The 20787-nt window shown below is 48.0% G+C and overlaps 1 protein-coding gene across 3 annotated transcripts in view; it reads left to right on the top strand.

Annotated features, from left to right (window-relative positions):
• The window catches only part of PPP1R12B (protein phosphatase 1 regulatory subunit 12B), a 132806-nt gene that overhangs the window by 63293 nt on the left and 48726 nt on the right, over positions 1 to 20787 (top strand). Inside the window, exons 13-18 of one of the 3 annotated variants that reach the window (XM_053998295.1) lie at positions 2652 to 2837; positions 3367 to 3552; positions 17021 to 17111; positions 18100 to 18252; positions 18954 to 19137; positions 19678 to 19790. In XM_053998295.1, the coding sequence (XP_053854270.1) occupies positions 2652 to 2837; positions 3367 to 3552; positions 17021 to 17111; positions 18100 to 18252; positions 18954 to 19137; positions 19678 to 19790 (913 nt within the window). The remainder of the gene's footprint in view (positions 1 to 2651; positions 2838 to 3366; positions 3553 to 17020; positions 17112 to 18099; positions 18253 to 18953; positions 19138 to 19677; positions 19791 to 20787) is intronic. The other 2 variants (XM_053998296.1, XM_053998297.1) reach the window with 2 other exon arrangements.

Consider the following 20787-nt stretch of genomic DNA (forward strand, 5'->3'; position numbering starts at 1 on the left):
CATACCCACATCCTAGTTTGATCTCTGCAATACCCCATGGCAGTGTGTTTAAAAAAATAGTTATGTGCTTTGTGCAAACCTTTTTTATTACCACATGTGGAAGCTTTTTAGGAGTGTGAAGGTTCCTAAGTAAAAGTTTTTAATGCCTTTAAAGTATTTCCTAAAGTCAGAAGTTTTTTTGTTTGTTTTTTTTTTAATTGCTTTGAAAAGTTGCTTTACATTTCATCGCTCATTCCCTGATGGTTCTGTTGTGGTGATAATGTTAGAGAATGAAGAGCAGTGTGTCAGTGCCTATTTGATTTCTGATGTTGAACTATTCAGCATAATTTCATAGTCCTCCCTTGCACACACTCCTATGGACACAGCTGTTAATTAACAGGATTCACTGACTAACCTTTATATTGCAGTTTTCTGGTCCAGTTCAGATCAAATGTGAACAATGGAGTAAATGCCTTGGAGTGCTCCTCACACTGTGCAGTGCCACCCATGCAGGGGGACAGGCTGGGAGGTGGATTCCCACAGAGGTGGCAGTGCCTTGGCTCCCTTTGGGGCAGGAGTGTGTTCCTGGTGCCCAGCATCACATTTCTCTGCCCATGTGTGTTGGAGATGGCACAATGCCATCCCTGTGCCCTCTTCTTCCGCTCCTCCTCCTCCTTTCCTCTTATCCCCCATGTCACTGCTCTCCCAGGCACCTGGTGCTGCTTCCATCCTCACCCATTGCCTTTCCCCTCTGAAAAACAATCCTTGTCAGGGCTTTTTTGATAACCCTCCTGCATCCTCCTTTCCTGACCAAGTTCCTTCTCTCTCTTGCAGCCACCCTTGTGCCCCAGCCTCTCTGCCTTTGGCTGTCCTAGGATGGTGCCACATCAGCTCTGTTCCCCCAGGGCTGCCATCACCTTTTCCCCTGCTGATCCTCTCCTTCCTTCCCCGGCCACAGGCTCTCCTGCCCTCCTCTCCTCACAACACTCATTTGTGCAACTCCACGGCTGCTTGCTCCACCTGCCCACCCCAGCCAGGCTCCTCTTCCCACTCCCACCCTCCTCCCAGCCCATCTCCAGGGCTTGGCTTTTCCCTCTGGAGCAGAGAGCCAAGAAGGGAGGTGCTTGCTTCCAGCAGGGCTTCCTGCTCCTGCATCCTCCAGGCAGGGCTAGCATTCCACAGAAAGCTCTGTTTAGGGTCTGGCAGAGGTTGCTACCTGGTGACAATGACGTGCTTGTTCCTGTGTGACCTGGATATGGCAGGCAGCCATCAACTGAGGAGCCCAAATGGGAGGTTCCTCCCTGTGGAGGCCTTCCAGATGCTCTGTTGTCCCCTTTGGCTCCCCAGGGACCAGCTGCTCATTCTGGGCTTGCTGGGGGCATTGGTATGTAAAACTGGCTTGTAAATTGGGTGCCTGGGTGAACAGGACTGGATCCTTTCTCTGGTCTCCTGTCCTTGGATGTGTTCCTGCCCCTTCCCAGTGCTGTTTCAGCCTCAGGCTGCTCTCTGGATTCTTACTCTAGAGTTGATTTCCAGTTTCATTCTGTTGTCCCTGGCTTTCCCTAAAACCTGCAGCTCTGTCCTGGCCTGCTTCTTTCCTCTAGGTCAGCTTTTATTCCTGTGCAACCACTTTGGTCCGTGTGCCCTGCCATGGGAGCCATTAGGATGCAGAAGGTGAGAGCCAGCCTTCCTAGCCTTTGATCCTTCAGACAGTCCAGTCTGACCAATAGCAAGCAGGCATGCCAGATGCTGGGAAAGGTGTGACAGGGCCCTAGGAGCCACTGAATTGCTCTGTGCAGGCAGTGAGCAGCTTGTGTGCAGGGCTTGGACATGTGCAAGAAGGAGATCCTGCCAGATTTCATCAAATCTGTTTTCAGAGATATGCAGCTTTTCCCACTAGAATGGATTTTCTGTCCCATTAGGGCAGATTTTCTCTCCCCTTGGGCTGGATTTTCTTTGAAAAAGTGAAAGGGTCCATCCTTGTATAAGAGCCCTTCTTCTTTCCTCCTCCATCTTCTCCAAAATATGAACACAAACATAGCTTTTCAGTAAGATTGGTTTTCAAGGCTTGCTTTAAACTGGCAAAATACTATTTCCCTTGCTCATTCTTGAATATCTTCTATTCTGAATATTCTGAATAGCTAGCTAGCCAGCTGTGCTAGCTATTTTCCAGAAATACAGTTTGTGCCAAACATGTCTTAGAGAGAATTAAAGCCTGAACTGATCATCTTTGCCAATACTTTAAGCCATGGGAAATAAGTTCTTAAAACTGGAAGTCCTGGACATCCTCAGGGGTGATGCAGCCAGACCAGCTTTTGTCACTCTCTTTTCCTGCTTTAAGCATCCTCATCCTTGCACCTGCCTTTCCCCAGGGCACAGGGTGCTCCATATGCCCTGCTTTCACTGCAGCAGGATTTTTTCCTTCCCTGATCCTCCCCAGCTCCCCATGCCATTATTCTCTTGCTGGAACTGAGCTGGGCTTAGCTAAGCAGGGCTCTGCTGGCACTGGCCTGTGTGGGTAACCGGCGACAGCTCCGCTGCTCTCTGATCTCCTTGCACACGTTTTGCTGCCATGTGGTACCTGCTCCCTTCCCAGCTGCCAGCCCAGCTGTGGGATGTGCTGTTGAATATTTACTGTGCTCTGAAGGACGTGATTTTGTGATGTTTTACAGTGCTTCATTTGGTAGAAGTAGTGACCTGAGCAGTCCCTACATTTCAGCCAGTCGCAGTCCATCTCTAGCTACCTCACCCACTGCCATTGGCTCATCTACCTCCCCGGGCACCCCGTGGCAACCTGTCTCTTGCTGTCCCACATCTCTCGGTGTGAACACTCCTGCTTCAGCCTCCCACAACACCAGGTAATGGCTTCCAGCGGAGACAACGCTCCAAAAGTCAGCGTTTGGGTTGTAAGTTCTGGAGTGGATTAGGGCCTGGAGGTGTGCTTCCACATGGGACGTGCTGATAAGCAATTCCAGAATGATAAGCAATCCCAGGATGGTGGTGTTGGACAGTCCCAGTGGTGGGTGTGACTGGCAGGCAGGTGACAGCCCACAGTGTGTCCCTTGTGCCCTCTGTCCCTGTGACACAGCACATGCTCAGGCTACCCTTGGGTGCTCAGTGTACAAGCTCTTGGAGTTCCTTCCTTCTGCTTTTTCACCAGGTACATTTTTCTGATAATTTTTGCTACTAACAGGGATGTGAAGGCTATTCATTCCTCCTGCTCATTCTTCTCCAAGTTTTGTAAAATTCATTTTACTGTGGCTGTTCTCTACAAACACATGAGTGTAAAGTGAGGAGGATGAGCTGTCCGTGCTCCGTCGAAGAGGTTGGACTTGGTCAGCACTGGAGTTCACTTGCTTTGCTTTCCATATGTCTTCTCTATTTCAGAGCCCCTTTCAGGCAACAAACTGATTCTGCTGTAGAGAAAAACACAGAGGGCAGCTGTGCCAGCACCCCTCTAGGTGTAATCACAAACCATGCTGTGCTCGGCGCTGCCAACGGCACCGGGAATGCCGGGGCTGCCTCCGCCCCGGGGAAGGACCTCTCGGCTGAGGAGGCCAGGGAGCGCAGAAGGTCAGTGAGGAGTGGGCTCTGGTGGCCCTCTCCATGGGCAGCTCTCACATGGTGGTGATGGTGGGGGTGTAAGAACTGGTTTTTAGGTGTTCCATGAAGTTCCCAGGCTGCTGTCCCTACTCTGTTTGAAGGTTTTGAACTGAATCATCACTGGCTTGTAGGTTAGTTTCATAATTTTCTGTCTCTTCTGCATCTCAGCCTTTTTCTTCAGTACTAATCTCAGCTCCTAATCTCAGCCCATCCCTGTGTGTTTGCAGGGACGCACAGCAGAGCAACCACTCACAGTGGGTTCTGTAAAATGAATCCCATCCTAAAAAGACCATTGCACTGAGATACATTCAAATAAAATCTGTCCCTCTGATTCAGCTCAGCTGTGTTTACTTATACCCTGATGGAGAAGTCTGTGCTGCACAGGTCCCCCAGATTCCCTTTGCAGTTAGTGGGAGAAAACAAGCATTGCTGGGGCGTGTAGGTGTGTGGCACAGTAGGAGATGGACTCCAGCAGCAGGTATGGCTTTGACTGACTGGAAAGGCCAGAGGTAGGAGACTGCCATGTGCAGCTGGGGCCGTTCCAGCAGTAACAGCAGTGGGAATGACTCTGACTCCAGCTGGTGGTATCTCTTTCTTATCACATGGTGTTATTTTAAGACTGGGGAAATACAAACAGACAGAGCTCTTTTCAAAGGAGCTCTACCCTGTGCATTAATTACAGAATATGAAATGATCCATATATTCTTCCTGCAACAGATTAACTTTTCCAAAACGTGTCTCTTCTAATGGCATCAGTGAAAGCAAATAGTAATAAATAAAATCTAGTGATGAGCTGGGTGTTTCTAATCAGCAGTGAGTTCATGCAGAGTACATAGTGCTTGGATTCTTCCAAACTGTCATAGTGATTTATTGAAATACAACCCTTCCTGAGTGCAGATAGTGCTCTGACACATCTTAAATGGCCTGAGGCTGAAGGATGGCAAAAGCAATAATGGGAGTTATCAGCCTACAGGGCTCAGGGTGGTGGGGCTGAGCTGCTGCTCAGCTTCACCTGCAGCACATCCAAGCAAGGTGGGCTGTGCTGTTGGAAAATACTCAAACTTGTAATGCTGCTTGGATTTTTTTTTCCCAGAGCTTGCACAGGGAGCTCTTAGAAGGTATTAAAACATTCAGGAGGAGCCACGTTCTTCAGCTTTGTGTGCAGGCACAATTTGCACTAGCCACTGCAGGGTATCTTTGGTGTGAAAACACTTGGGTTAGCCCTGGAAGTGCCTCTGTGTGCTCATATTGCATAGCTGGAGGTCACTTGATTTGGGGTCATTTGCTATTGAATCGAGATGAGCTGCCAAAAGATAACTGCCAGTGCCCAGTGAGGTTGTGCAAGAGGACAGAATGAGTATTGTGCTCTCAGTTCTCACTAAAGACCTTTCACAATGGTCTCTCCATTTTCGCAAGCCCAGAATCGAGTTGCAGAAGCAGGTTTTTCCCTGCTCAGAGTCTCCCCAGACTTCTGGCACTGTCTGCAGATAAAGAACTGGACTGGGATAGTTACTTGTAGATGTCCAAAAAAACATCCATTAATATTACTGCACTGGCATTTAGTGCCAAATCTGTTTCTATAAATAATACAGAAGATCTCTTTGTCTCCTGCATTTTTATTAGAGAATCCTCTCCTGTGAATTATGGTAATGTAAAGAGAAAACACCAGAAAATTCCTCCCACCTTTAATTGATGCTTTGAAACTACTGAGAGGAAAAAAGCCCAGAAATGATGCAATGTGCTCATGGGGGAGGAAACCTTACTGATGAATGTACATCCTCACAGAGGGATAAAGTGACTGGGAGCTACCTGCATATTGGAACTAGGACACATGGACCCAGGGAGACAGGAGAAGTCACCTAAACAGAAAAAGCTTATTAGGGAAGGAGACCAATTCCAGTAAAATAAAAAGGCAAACGGCAAACAGTTGTCAGAGCAGTGCTGTATGGATTTCAGTTCCCAGTGGCAGCTGTTGCATGAGTGCTTGGGCTGCTTCGGTGTTTCCAAAGCACCAGCTTGCTCTTAGCAACAAAAACATAAACAGGCTGATCATCTAATTTTAGATCAGAGGGATATCTCCGAACTTGTGGCCTTAAAATTATCTGTGTGAAGCCAAAAGGTTAAAGCAGAAGAAGCTGCTTAAGACTGGGAATGAACGACTGGCATAGTGCACTGGAGTGCTGGTTTGCATCCTCTGGTGGCCAATAAGCCTTACCCTGCCCCACCACAGTTTGACCCATGGTGGCTCACCTGCTCCCTGTTTTCCAGCTGAATTGGTCAGGCTCCAGTAAATGCTGGAAAATAGTGTAAATTACAGGGGGAGAAAAGAGCAAACAGCAGAGGGGCAGTGGAGCAGAGATCTGTTTGGGGCGTGTGATGCCACGTGGTGCCGGCTGGACGGTGTCCGGTCAGGGCTGGGGCCCAGCTGCTGCCAGTGTGTTCCATGTGTCCTGCTGCTCCTCCCAGCCTTCCATGTGTCCTGCTGCACATCCCAACCTCCCGTGGGTCCTGCTGCTCCTCCCAGCCTCCCATGTGTCCTGCTGCACATCCCAACCTCCCGTGGGTCCTGCTGCACCTCCCAGCCTCCCGTGTGTCCTGCTGCACATCCCAGCCTCCCGTGGGTCCTGCTGCACCTCCCAGCCTCCCGTGTGTCCTGCTGCACATCCCAACCTCCCGTGGGTCCTGCTGCACATCCCAACCTCCCGTGGGTCCTGCTGCACCTCCCAGCCTCCCGTGTGTCCTGCTGCACATCCCAACCTCCCGTGGGTCCTGCTGCACCTCCCAGCCTCCCGTGTGTCCTGCTGCACATCCCAGCCTCCCGTGGGTCCTGCTGCACTTCCCAACCTCCCGTGGGTCCTGCTGCACCTCCCAGCCTCCCGTGTGTCCTGCTGCACATCCCAGCCTCCCGTGGGTCCTGCTGCACATCCCAACCTCCCGTGGGTCCTGCTGCACCTCCCAGCCTCCCGTGTGTCCTGCTGCACATCCCAACCTCCCGTGTGTCCTGCTGCACCTCCCAGCCTCCCGATGCTCCTCCGCAGCACTGCGGTGTGCTAATGCTGTGAGCTGGAAATGTGCCATCTCCCACAGCCAGTGCTTGTGCCAGGCAGTTTCTTTTGGGTTTTTTTCTGGGAATTTTGGAGCTGCTGATGAACAGTGCGGTCTGGCCATTTGGATGATCTCCTGCCAAAAGCAAATTGTCTCCCATTCTCAGTGTGTTTGTCCACTGAACTCAAACAGCCTTTGCTCTGCTGAGGGTGGATTTCAGCTGTGTGGATGTTGTGCCTACAGTACCTCACACAGACTCAGTTCTTCTAGGGCAGAACTAACAGCTTCCTCATTTCTGCTGGGTGCCCATAGATGGTGGGGAATGGGGGGTCCTGTTGGTTGGAGCCCAGTGCTGGATCATCCATCTTCATCCAGGGTGACAGCGGCCTCTAGTGCCACCAAAAGCTTCTTACCCAAGTTCTCTGCATCCTTGTCTGTGCAGGTTCAGTGCAGGGCTCTGGTCACGGCTTCTCCCAGCAGCCCTGCACTGCAGCCCCCACCAGAGTATTCCTGGTGTCACAGGGCTGGGCTGCTCAGAGCTCTGTCCCCTGGGCTTAGAAAGGGGCTGCAGGAGATTCTGCCATACTGGAATGTCACTTGAGCCATGAGATATCTGTACTGGAAAGAAAGTCTGGGAGATATGGCTGAAGCTTTTCATACTCTTCTTATAGAAGTTTTACTTCCCAGAACAGCTGGAAATGTGACCGTGCAGCCCACAGCTGGCATGTGGGGTGAGACATGCTTTGCCTGAGAACTTCTGAAAGGCAAGTCTGTGCTCTCAGTTATGTGGCCAGTTTAAAAGGACTCTTGATTTTGAAATCTCTCCTGGTTTTCCAAGAATTAGGATTTTTTTTTTAACCCCCCCACCATTGTGTTTATACAACTGAATTCTGCCATTGTCTGTGTTCTTCCTGTTCCTCAGGAAGGTTACAGCAGGATGGTTCTAGCACTTGCCATCAGACATGCTCTTAGAGACAGGAAAGTCACCTCTCTCCTTAATTTTTAATTTATTCTGACCAGTTTCTCACATAACTGCACAATCCCTGGAGGTGTCCAAGGCCAGGCTGGACAGGGCTTGGAACAACCTCATCTAGTGGAAGGTAGCCCTGCCCATGGCAGGGGGTGGAACTAGATAAGCTTTAAGGTCCCTTCCAAACCAAACCATTCCATGATTCCATGACAAATCCAGAGTAGGAGTGAGATGGACTTGTTTTCTGGTTGCTTTGGGGCTGGGGGCTCTGCTCAGCCCATGCTTTCTTGCCCTCTAAAGTCTCCCCTAGAAATACTTTTCAGCTGAAGGAAATTCACTGACATGCCAGGTAACTGTTTGAGAAACACTTCTGTTTCCTGCTTCATTCCCAAGAGGAATTTATTTTTCATTCTAAGGATCCAGCTGCTAATTATAGTAGCATATATTATTAATATATTATTAACTGAATCCTCCTCCACCAGTACTGCTAGATGAATTTTTGGCAAGTCCTTTTACCTCATGGTTCTTGTCCTGTGGACATTCTGAGTGTGTCTCCTCTAGGAAGAGCATGGATGTGTCACCTGATATGTCCCTTAACCCTTATGAGCTGACAAATGGAATAAAGGACCCTGATCTCTGTGAAAGTTAAACTATGAGATTTGCATTCAAGGAATATTTAAATGTCGCTTGAGAGGAACTGGCAGAAAGGGCTGTGAGCAATAGCTCACTGCTGCCATATTTTTAATAGCATTTGACTCTATAATCCTTATCACTGACTGATGTAAAGCTGAGTGGTCTGAGTAATCTCCTGGGAAGGGTCGCTGGGGAAGCAGAGCGGTGGGATGCTCATGCAAGGAGCTGCTGCAAGGCAAGGGAAGGATTCCTGTCCACACTACACAGTGGACAACAAGAAGTTAAGAGGTTTCTCTCTCCTGTGAAGAGCTGAACGATCATCTGACACCTGCTGTGACAGCATTTCCCTGCCACTGCCTCTGCCTCTGCACTTAATCGCTTTCAGATAAAGTTGTCCCTTTTTTCAAAGGCTGCTGGTGCAAATGACGTGGGAGGGCAGGAATTCTGCTGGCCATGGGATTGTCCATGTTGGGAAGAGGCGAGATTGCTCCTGCTGGATCAGAAATCAGGCTGCATTTTTATTTTGAGTAAGGTCGAGGTGTGGGCCGGGGTCAGTGCGGTTTCCTGTAGGGGCGGCGAGCAGGTGTGTGCTGCATGCTCAGCCAGCAGGGCTTTATCCCCCCAGGCCTCAGGGGAAGGGGGGTGGATATTTTGGCATTTGCTTTGGGCGGGGGAGCCCAGGCTGTAGGTTGGCCTGCTAACAAAAGCAGGAATCCATGCAGGATCCTTCAGGAATGATCAAGGAAAGGAAGCAGGGACCACTTGAGCTAAGCATTGTAAAAGAACTGCAGCTTGGCAGCGTGGAGCAAGCAGCAGGTAAAACTGCCTTTTCCCCAGCCCTGTCCATGCCCAGTGTGTGTGCAATTCCTCTTGCCTTACTAATGGGAACCACTGCCCGGCTGCACGCGCTTCACCCTCGGTCTAACAGCAATAATGGCACCTTTTGGCTCCAGTGCCATCCCAGTGCCACTGCCTGTGGCTGGCCTTTACTAACTTTGATAAGTTCAGCTACTTCTCTGTGCCCAAAATGGCTATTAAAGCCAAGGATGTACCTGAAATACTTGTAGAGATCCTCTGTGTCACTACAGCTGAGAGATAATTCAGCACTAAATCAGCTAGTCTATTAAATTCTGTGCTCCACAGTATTGACCTGGGGATGTGACAGTTGGAGGAGCCAAAGAAGCCAGGTAACTTCCCTGGCATTTCTATTTGAAAAGCTTTTGTGCAGACTTAATTTTCTGTACTTGAGAAAAGTGGACACTGGAAATTGAACCAAAGCCACTGGCTAAGAAATTGCAATGTGAGCTCAGTAGGAAATGGAAATATTTGATGCATTATTAATATTCAGTGATATTTTGTGTAATTCAGCTGGGGCTGATGTGTGATCTTGTTCCTTGGAGCTGCTCAAGCATCTCCTGCTCCCACAAGGTGGCAGTGGAAGGCTGCTGGGATGCACTGGCAGGCGAACATCGCTCCTCGGGCTTATTTGGTTCAGCAGCTGAATTTGATCACTATCAAGTTTTGATTTTATTTTTTAGTTGCAGAAGGCAACTGAAAAACTCTACTCAGAGTTTTGACGAGTTTTTGTTTTTTTTTTTTTTTGTTTCCCCGGGGATTTTCTGCCCTGTAAAATTTCCTGTTTCAGACTGCAAACCAGCTTTTGGGAAAGCTCTAACAGGTCTGCTTAAAGTTGTTGAAAATGTCAAATTGTGTTGGTTCAGTTGCAAGTGAGAGGAATGCTGACAGAGGCAGGACATTGGTTTCCTCTGTCAGTGGCAAGAAGTCGAGTTCCATCCTGTTCCAGTTCCTGCAGCAGATTTTTAATGTAAGGATGCAGCTCCTGGGAACTGCAGACAGTGCACCTTGTTCCCTGTCATGGTGATAACCCACTCAGTGCTGTGTATTGACACCTGAAATCCTGTGCTGAACACAAACAATTCCAAAATATTCCATCCTGGTAAGCTTTGCACTTGTGATGGTCACAGCTGACACAGTCAGTGACGGGGTCATACTGTCAGTTCAGGTGTTGTTGGCTATCTCTGCTCTGGGGTTGCAGCACTCTTTGCTTTTCTCTAACAGAAAGAATTCCTGGATTGCTTTTGGTTTTTAGAAAAGTACGTGTTCTTCTCTTCTGGCAGAAGTTTAAAGGTCTGAGTTCACAGCAATGGTTACTGCAGCCAGTTTAGGGAATGTGATCACTGTGATGTTTGTTGCCTTTTCACTCTTCACCATAATGCTGAGTGACATTAATTAATGTGAAGGCACTACACAGATCATTAAAGGCTTCTCATGTATGTGCTGAGTCCCCCAGAAGACCCAAACTTGGTGAGCTCTCAGGAGTACCAATGCTGTATTTTATTCCTCTGGCAGAGGGATTGCAGGGCTGTGTTCCCACCTGGATCTGCAACCTGAGCACTCCTCACCTTGTATTGGAGCCATCCAGGCTGCCAGGGAAGCACAAGGAGCTGCTGTGGGGACACAGCACAGAAGGAGCAGCTGTGCTGTCTGAGGGGCACACACAGAACTGAACATGAAACCATGGAATGCTTTGGTTTGGGCTGGGAGGTTGGTCAGGATCTTACAGCTCATCTTGTCCCACCCCTGCCAGGGGCAGGGATGCCTTCCACTAGACCAGGTGGCTTCAAGCTCCATCCAAACTGGCCTTGAACACTTCCAGGGACAGGGCATGGGAAGGGATCAAAATTGTCCAGAACTCCCTGATGGGAAGTGTTCTTGTAGCCTCAGCTGTCATACGTGTAACCTCACCCCATTGTAAACGTCCCATGGAAAGAAGAGTTCTGCAGGTACAAAGGGAGCTGGTTGTTCTGAGTAACAAGTGGCAAAGATCAGCACTTGAACATGTTGAGCAAAGCAGAGCTATGGAAAATAAAGAGGTTAATCTGCTGCTAGTGAACGTGCTAATCAGCCTGTAACCAAAGGGCTGGAATTCAGATGCTGAAACTTGCAGAAGCTGAGAATTCTTTGTCCAGATTGAAACACGACAGCTCCCAGCAGCAAAAGCCTGAAAATGGGGAATTCTCAGCCAAGCCTTTTTGAGTCAGCTGTGAAAGGCTTTAGGACTATGATGTTGTTATCCTTCAGCTTATTAAATAACTCAGCATTGTCAGACTGCCTCCCCCCTCATTCTGAGCTCCAGCACTCACAATCTGATGTGTTATCCTTCTCTCCTGCCTGGAAGGGTCTCTCAGAGTTTCTCTAATGACTATTTCCAGTTGCAGTGGTCTGATGGGCAGAACATGTCAGCACAGGGATAAATTCAGGGAAGAACCAAAACCTGTTGCTTGGATAAGAGAGCAGAAAAGTTTCTTTTTCTGACTGTTTCCATGTAGCTGCCAATGATTGACTTGCTGCTGGGGACATAGTTCATTTTCTAACTTAAGGAATTATATTTTGGGAACTGCTGTCAGCATTGTTGCCTGCAGAACTTGCACTTGCTTCTCCCTCGTCCAGCTTACGGATAGTTATTTGCTAATGGCAGCTCTCCAGTTTGTAGGAATGCATTGCTGTGATGCTGTACTTTTCCAGTTGTTTCCAGGGGAACAGTATCTGTACTTGAGGCTTTTGCTGACCTTTTTTCTTTAATCTTCCTTTTTACACAGTGCATGTGAGTTTTTAATATACTTTCATGTATATTTAAACATATATATGTGTGTGTATGCCTGAGAAATAGATGTATGTGTGACAAAGACTTTTTAAATCACTGCAGTGTTTGGAATAGGGATACTGTGCTCTTCTTAAGAGAAATTTCAAACATTTTAAGTCTGAGTAGCCACATAGCTTTCTATGTGGTGAACACACCTCCTTGTGCACAGGGAGCCAAACCTGTGCCTGGCTCCCCTGACCTGTGTTACCTGGATTTGGAAGAGCCAAAATCTGTCCTGGCTTCCAAGAAAACTGTCACTGTTGGTTCTACTCTAGTGAGCGTAGTACAGAGTCACTTCTAAGCTAGAAAGAGGTGAGAGGATTTGGAGAGGGCCTAGGTAGAACTTTCCTCCAGAAGAGCCCCATCAAGCCCAGCTCCAGTTCACGACCAGCAGAGTCTCGTTTCCAGAGACTGGGGACAGCTGTGATGATGAACCAGTTACTGTGTGTGCAGTGCATGTTCTTACTGTTCTGGCTGCAGGACCTGGATTTATTGAAGTGGGACCTGATAGGGATGGAGGGAACCTGTCATGGCCCAATGCAGCTCGTGTTGGGGGTGTATCTCAATTTTCAGTCCTGACAGCAGAACAAAATTCCTTGAAGAAATTCTGAGAAAAGAGCAGCTGTAGAACTTGGTGGATGTTTAGCTTCCAAATTTCTTGCTAGGTGTTCACAGAATACCAGAAAGATTTGGGTTGGAAGGGAACTTACAGCTCATCTGATTCCATCCCCTGGTATGGGCAGGGATACCTTCCACTATCCCAGGTTGCTCCAAGCCCCATCCAACCTGGCCTTGAACACTTCCAGGGATGGGGCAGCCACAGCTGCTCTGCCACATGTAGGTGATGTAAAACTCCAAGTTTTGCACATTCTTGCTGTTCCCTCTGGGACTTGGTGATATTCTGCCAAAGAACTCCATGGTGGTGAGTGGTATTTGCCAGAAACATTTAAAGCTCTGAGTGCCTGAAGGAGCTCAGGATGGCAGGATGGATACCAATGGTCGTAAAAGGATTATCAGAAGACTGTATGTTTCTTGGAGAAGTTAATCTTTTGTTCTTGTTACCTCTGCACCAACCAACAGAGCATTGTAACTCTCTTCTCAGCATCATTCACCCTTGACTTAGGAGGGGTTTCTCCTCACAATATTTTCTTTCCCTCTGGCCAGCATTCTCTAACATACAGATTTGCTCCTGTATTCCTGGTTTACTAGCCTGTATATCCAGCCTTCCTATTTCCTGTGTTGAATCTCCCCTTTTATTAGTATTGTATTGTAGCTCCTTTTGCCTTGATGTGGTGATGAGTAGTTGGGATCCATTTGAGGTTTACACTATCCTTGATGAAAGAGTTGACAGATGAAAATAGGTGTTTCCTTGAAAATAGGCAGGATTAAGTGGGAGCCAGGTTCATCAGTCAGTTACCAGGTTTTTTCCTAGCTAATACACAAACCAGAAACCTGTAGCTCTCTCAGGGCAGCAGGAGACACTTTTCTCTGTCTGTGGGAGCTGCAAACCTCTGCAGTGCTTTTGCTGACCCTCACATGCACATCTTGAACAATTTCTATTCTTCTCCTTGAACTTAAAGCCAAAACTTTGGTAAAAATTTGTTCTGCTTTATACGTGCCTTGAGCTTGGTGTGATGGCTGCTCTTACTGCAAGTATTTCTCAGAGAGAGTTTATTGCAAGGAAACAGAGCCCATAGGGCCTTTCCTTTGAAGATCTGCTTGGACCCTGAAATGTTTGCTTGAATTAAGAGAGTGACACAGGCTCTGCACTTGAGGCAGCAGCATGTTCCTTTAAAACATAATTAAAAACTCTGTGGATTGTTCAGAGGCTGCCTCACACCCCATTTGGTGCTTGTGCCCTGCAGCCTGCTGTGCTCTGCAGTGTTCCTACTTTGGAGAGCAGTGTGCTGCTCTGCCTGTGCCATCCAGGCCAGCCCAGCCCTGAGCTGCATCCAACTCGCCATCTCCTTCCTGTGCATTTGTTCTCTCTCTCTCTTCCAGCCCATTTAGCACACTCAGGTCTCTCAAAATTCAGTTTGTAAGCAAAGCAACACATTGTAAAATCTGTCTTTTCTCTGCCTTCCCCCAAAATTAAAAAGCAAAGCACGCAGGGTCCCAGGCAGGGCACACCTGGGCCTGCATTGCCAGGCTGCTGTGTGCAGTTACAGGTACTGACAGCACCGCCCCTCCTTGGCCACCTGGAACAGCCTGTGGCTGCTCCCTTGCAGAAACCAGCTCTGTCACTGTGCAGTGGCTCTGCTGACTTGCCTCAGAAAATTCAGTTATCTCATGCTGTAAATGGCTTTGGGTGAGCTCCAGAAAGTGATGAATTGTGTAAATGGAAAGAACCCAAAAGTTGGCGAATGATTGTGGCTGTGGCCCAGGCTGAGCCATGCTGACCTGCAGGATGTGCTCAGCTGAAGATCAAGTCCCTCTTACAGGCTGGACTCCCAGAATGGCTAATGATGCTGTAAGATATCTGTATTTTTATATAAATTCTGGGGGAGCAGAGGGAAAAAGGCCTGGCAGGATGATGGGGTAAAAGAACCAAAATAGGTTTTCTCTTGCCATACCCAAAGCAAAGCTGTGGCTGAACTGCACCAAGGAAATCCTGCAGCCTCCTGCAAGTGCCTGGGCTGCCCCTGCTGCAGAGACCCTCCCCACACCCGGGGCTCACCTGCTCCCCACAGATTTGCCAAACCTTTCCTGGAAATCATTTGAAAACCTGTTTTGTCCTCTCTGTATATACCTGTAGCTCCTACATACCTGCGTCCTCATTGCAGAGTAAATTCCACTGATTAAAATTCCATGATTCAAAGCCATTGCAGCAAACTGCCTGCTGTACTGAGTTACAGATTTACATGGTTTATATATTTCAGGGATTTATATTTTTTTACTACTGCTCTGAACTTCATTTGCAGTATATTTTGCAAATGCCTTCTTCCTGTAGGTGGCTTATTGCTTCTGACTGCTGGGCAAACAGCAGTGATTCTGCTTGTGTCAAAAGCTGCAGAAAATGCTTATTGTTTCCTTAATGTGCCATTACCTGGACAGTGCACACACTGCAGCAGAGAGAGCAGGAGAGCTCCTGCTCTGCAAAATTAGGAGTTGCACAGCTTTCACTCATCAAACAGCAGCTTTTTTTGTTCATGAAACAGCAGATTCTTGAGAGACAGTCATCCCTCTGAAGTGTAGGCACTTCCCTGTTGGCATATCCATCACAGCTCATGTGTCTGTCTGGATAATCAATAGGAAGAAATGAGCTCCTCTGCAGTGCATGCACATGGGTTGTGCTGGAGGCTCCTCGTGAAGGTAATAAATCACATCCTGGGAGTGCAGCTCTGCAAGCCCTCATCTCCATTGCAGGCAGCTCCCAGAGCACAGTTCAAAGAATCATGGAGTCTCCTGAGTGGGAAAGGATCTCAGGGATCATTGAGGCCAACCCCTGGCCGTACACAGACACCCCAACAATCCCACTTTGTCCCTGAGACCATTGTCCAAACACTCCTGCAGCTCTGGCAGCCTCGGGGCCATACCCATTCCCTGGGGAGCCTGGGCAGTGCCCAGCACCCTCTGGGGGGAGAACCTTTTTCACAATATCCAGCCTGACCCTCCCCTGACACAGCTTCATGTCATTCCTTTGGATCCTGTGCCTGGTCACAGAGAGCAGAGATCAGTGCCTGCCCCTCCAGGAGTCTCCAGTGCAGCATCCTGGCACAGACTCAATCCTTTGCACTTTTCTTGGCCTCTGGAGATCAGGGATGTTCAGTGCATTATATATCACATCAAATCCTTGCACCAGTTTCAGGTGAGAAGGCTCTCACATGAGCCCCACAATACCTGAGGAGCTGGGAGGTGACTGTACCTCCCACAAGCCAAGAAACCCCCGTAAAGGGGATTCCTCCCTGGAGGCCAGGCTGCTTTTGCTGCACAGCTGAACCAGCACTGAACACAGGTCCTGAGGGTGGATAAAACCCACCATGGTAGATTATTGTAGAATGATCCAAATTTCTGGATTCTCTGCGGTTTTGTCACAGTGCAGCAGGTTAGTGAACTTTCTTATAAATGTCTTAACGTAGAGGATCGGATGCAAATCCTCTTCAGCCCATTACCTTTCCCATGAAGGTGGTGGAGTAAAACCAGGAAAAGTCTGAGGACAAAGTAAGTGTACTCACCTTCATCCCTCACTTAGCTCACTGCCCTTTGAACACATCCAGACCTTTGTTAACCAGGTGTTAACCTGGCAGTGATAGACCTGCAAAGAGCAGTCCAGCACCCTCATCCCTGTACAGTGGGACGGTGTGAATAATGATTCCATATTAACCAGGCTGAAGAGTAAAGTTTAATTAACTGTTCGTAAGACTGAAGCTGCTCCTCCAGCATGGAAATAATTTACTGCTGTGCACTCCTTGACTCAGAGCACTGCTCAATTCCTCACCAGTTCCTCCCAGTGAATGCCAGGGCACCGGCTGTAGTTTATGTATTTTCATGTGAATAATTCTTTCGAATTCTCCCAGCTTTGATGAAATCTAGTTGTGCCCAGGTCTGTGTTTAACTGTGGGTGTTTCAGTGTTAAGGAGCTTGGTTTACACAGAGTGTGAAGGTCATTTCTTTATTTCCATGGCTCTTTCCAAGGCATGTGTTTCTGTGATGCCTGCAGTTCAGCAGCTCCTGGCGTGATGGTTTTCATATTGATGAAGGCAGCAGATTGCAGGAATATGATCATGACTATAATGACAGGAAGGAGGGTCTGAGGAATGCACCAGTGCAGGATTTCTGTTCTGAGATTTTATCTGAGTGAGAGGGCATTTATGAGGAGTGGGGTTCTTTTCCTAATGATGCAATGATTTGGAATGGAGCAAATAATCTAGAGAATAGGTGCACTTTTTAAACAGAACATGTCCAGCACGAAAGGGTTTATTGAGAGGCTCTGGGGAGAAGGTGCTGTGAACATGTGTGTATTGCGTGCTCATGGGGAAGTTGTCCCAAAGAAACAGCAATAGCAAATGGAGCTAAAACTAATTTTTGTCCATGAGAAAGAGAATAATAGCTCAAGAATCTACAGAAACAGGAAGGCAGATCATCTGCCTTTACTTTAATCTCTTCTGCACCTTCTTTTTTTCCAGGTCATATCTGACTCCGGTGCGGGATGAGGAAGCAGAATCACTGAGGAAGGCACGATCCAGACAGGCCCGGCAGACTCGCAGGTCTACCCAGGTAAAGAATGGAAATGTTCACATTCATGTGTAGGATGAAGAGAGCTGGTTAATTGGTTGCCCAGAAAAGCTATGACTGCCCCATCCCTGGAAGTGTCCAAGGCCAGATTGGACAGGGCTTGGAGCAACCTGGGATAGTGGGGGCCATCCCTGCCTGTGGCAGTGGGTGGAATGAGATGAGCTTTAAGGTCCCTTCTAATCCAAACCATTCCATGATTCTGTAAAGAGGCAGGATTTTCTTTTCTCTTACTTTATTTCTTAGGATGAGGGACTTGCCTGCACTCATACTGTTTTGGAGAGGTTCTGGCAAAATTTCCTTCAAGCAGTTATTACAAAACCCTCCCACAGACATACATGAGTTAGATTTCCAAGCTTTGCTTTCTGCAATGTACCTGCCTCTTAGTTTGTAGTGTGATCACATATATTTGGGTTGCCTTGAGTCAGTGATTATGTCAAAAGGCTGAGAAATACAGTAAAGGCAACAGAATTCTTCCCTTTTTCTTACCATAAGGATGAAACATGAGCCTGACCAGATGTGAGTCTGTGGCATTTTAAACTGACCTGGAAGACTGAAAATGTAATTTCAGGCTGCAGAAATCTCCAAGGAGACTTTAGAGTCCTTTACAGTGCCTAAAGGGGCTCCCATAGAGCTGGAGAGGGACTTTGAACAAGGACCTGGAGGGACAGGACAAGGGGGAATAGCTTCCCATTGCCAGGGGGCAGGGTTAGATGGGATATTGGGAAGGAATTCTTGGCTTTGAGGGTGGTGAGGCCCTGGCACAGGTTGCTCAGAGCAGCTGTGGCTGTCCCTGCATCTCTGGAAGTGTCCAGGCCAGACTGGACAGGGCTTGGAGCAACCTGGGCTAGTGGCAGGTGTCCCTGCCCTTGGTGGGGGTTGAGATGAGATGAGCTTTAAGGTCCCTTCCAAGCCAAACCATTGTGGGGTTCTGTATTCTGTGCATAAATGGAAGGCTGATGTCTCCCTGCAGGGAGTGACCCTGACGGACCTGCAGGAGGCCGAGCGCACGTTCAGCCGGTCGCGGGCGGAGCGCCAGGCGCAGGAGCCGCAGGGCGACCGAGCCGAGGACAGCGGCGACCGGCCGGAGAGCCGCGCGCGGTGGGGACGGAGCGCGGACGACGAGGTGATCCTTCTGCCTCAGTACCCCTTGCCTGAGAGCTGACATCAGGAGAAATTCTTTGGGGGTTAGCTTTTTATTCTGAGGGGGACAGACTAGCTGGAAAGAGGCACTGCTGACTGAGGAGCAGCACTTCAGCACAAGGGAGGTGGATGTGGAGGTGCTGGAGCTTAGCTCTGCCTTTGCTCTCCTCTGGGAATTTCACCTTTCTGTCTCTTGCCAGAAAATAAAACGGTGTAAATCCCAGAAAGTGTAATGAGAAGGCTAATGATAGAAATGTGGCCTGGATCCATCCTGCTGTGCAGTCTAGGCAGAGGCTTTGTGTTCACGTTTTTCAACAGATGTTCCATGTGTAATGGAAAACTGGAGAGACCAGTTTTCTGCCCCTGCCACCACCTCTGTTTTTTTCACTCTAAATCATATCTTTCTATTAGATAACTTACGTCTCCTGCCATGAGCTGTAGGGACAAAGGGATTGGTCACAGATCTCCCAGCTGTGGAGGGTGCTTTTACACTGTAGCTATGCAATGACTTTAACATCCATCCTTATCTGATAGAATGCACCTGATCTGGCAAGTTCAGGTGCTCACTTCCAGCATCAGTGAAGAAAACATTGCACTCTGAAAAATTACTGCATTCCCTGAAATCTAAAATCTGGTACTTCCTTTTCACTGTACTATTTTTCTGTCATGGCTCTTTGTTTGCAGACCGTCTATCGGCGATTGAGGGGCCCAGCACAGCCCGACAAACCCACGACACCTGTGTCTCCTTCCACAGCAGCACCTCTGCTCTATACAAGCTCCTACCTGACTCGAACAAATAAATATCTAGGGCTGGACTCCGTGAATCCAGCAGATTTCAGAGCAGCAGGCACAGAGATGGAGAAAAATGGTATGTACCAGGAGAGTGAGGAACAGACAAAACTCAAGGATTTTCATGTGGTTTAGAACTTCCAGTGTGTACAGATGGAGAGAACACGTTTACTTGTTACTCTGAGGGAAGCTGTCATGTCACAAAACAAATGTTATTTGTTTAAATGAAGTTAAACAAATTCCTATTGCTTTTAACAGAGGGATAAAAGGATATTTCCCCTTTTGGATGAATAAATGAGACAGTGATCATGGAGCATTTAGCTATTAGAGCTGCGGAAAGAGGTTCCCCCAGTACAGTTTGTCCTCACAACAGGAATAAGTCAAGATTGACTTGGTGAGAGCTGGCAGCTGGGGTAACCTCCCTGGCTCTGATGAGGGAAGGAGTGTGAGTATCCAGCTGTAGTAAGACACTGAGATTCCATTTCATTTGGTTTAATAACTCCTTTGTAATATAACACAAGGCAAGATAACCTTGATCAGCTTGAAAAGAACCCAGAACCTTAGCAGAAGCACAGATGTAAATCACTGAGACCAAAGCAGTCTTTCTTTGCTTGGCCAGAGTGTGAAGATCAGGATTCAGATGACAGATCCCTGAACAAACAGTCGATCCGAGAGCGACGACGGCCAAAAGAGAGACGGAGAGGCACTGGCATCATCTTCTCAACACAAGATGTAAGTCTGAGTTCCTTAGAAACTCCAGGGTGAATTTTCTTCTGATTCCAAGCTTCATGATTTTCTTCCCAGTCCTCTGATTTCTCCTTAGTTCTTCCCTCTCCAGCTCTTTTTTAGACTGGCATATCCAAAGGCCTCACATCCCTGTTTGGCCTATGTCAGACTGAGCAGCAGGCTCTGAGCGCCTGTTCCTGAGCCATACCATGGGAACCTTGCAGGACTGGGAAAGGGCCCACATGGGAGAGGAGAGATTCAAAGTCTGATTCCTTTGGAAGGAGGTCACAAGCCACCTGAAGTATTTTCAAATTTCTTCAAGCCCAAATTTGTCTGCTCTTTAGGCCCCCTGAAAGAAAGACAATAGGAAGAAACCTCGTGTCTGGGTCCCCTCCCAGCACCAGGGAACATTCAGAGCATAAGTGCAGAAGGGCTGTCTGTGTCATGGTCATTTCTCTTAGTCCTGCTTTCAGAGGATTTCTTCAGTCTGAGGGAAGGAATCCAACCCTTCAAACTTTGGTTAGAGCCTCAGCTAGGAAAATAGATCACCTTTTTCAGGTGAATTAGGAAATTATGGTTAATGAGTTGAGTCCAGAATCAGCTGGGATGCCATGGTAGTTCATTTGCTCCATGAAATCCTGGAGCAGTTACAAAGGGCAGTGGCTTAGAGAGGCTATGCAAGTGCAATATACCTGGATGGTGAGTCTTTCCACCTGGAGTCTAACTGAACTGGAGGTACTTTCGGAAGTCAGTATTATGACAGTATTTCAGATGTGCAGTTTTTCCAAGTTTTTTTCCCCCAGTGTATTAGGGACTTCATCCCAACTCCTCAGAAGCACTGGAATGGCAGGAACCATCTCAAGAGAGTAATTCTGTCCTCAATACCAAGATCTTCTAAACGGTTATTAGGACACCAAACCTGATCTGATAATTAGCCAAAAGCATTTGGACAGGCATTTCTTTTGACAGATGTTTTCCTAACATTAGCATCAAATAATTTTTT

This window comes from Vidua macroura, chromosome 24, assembly GCF_024509145.1.
Source record: "Vidua macroura isolate BioBank_ID:100142 chromosome 24, ASM2450914v1, whole genome shotgun sequence".
Classification (NCBI taxonomy): domain Eukaryota; kingdom Metazoa; phylum Chordata; class Aves; order Passeriformes; family Viduidae; genus Vidua; species Vidua macroura.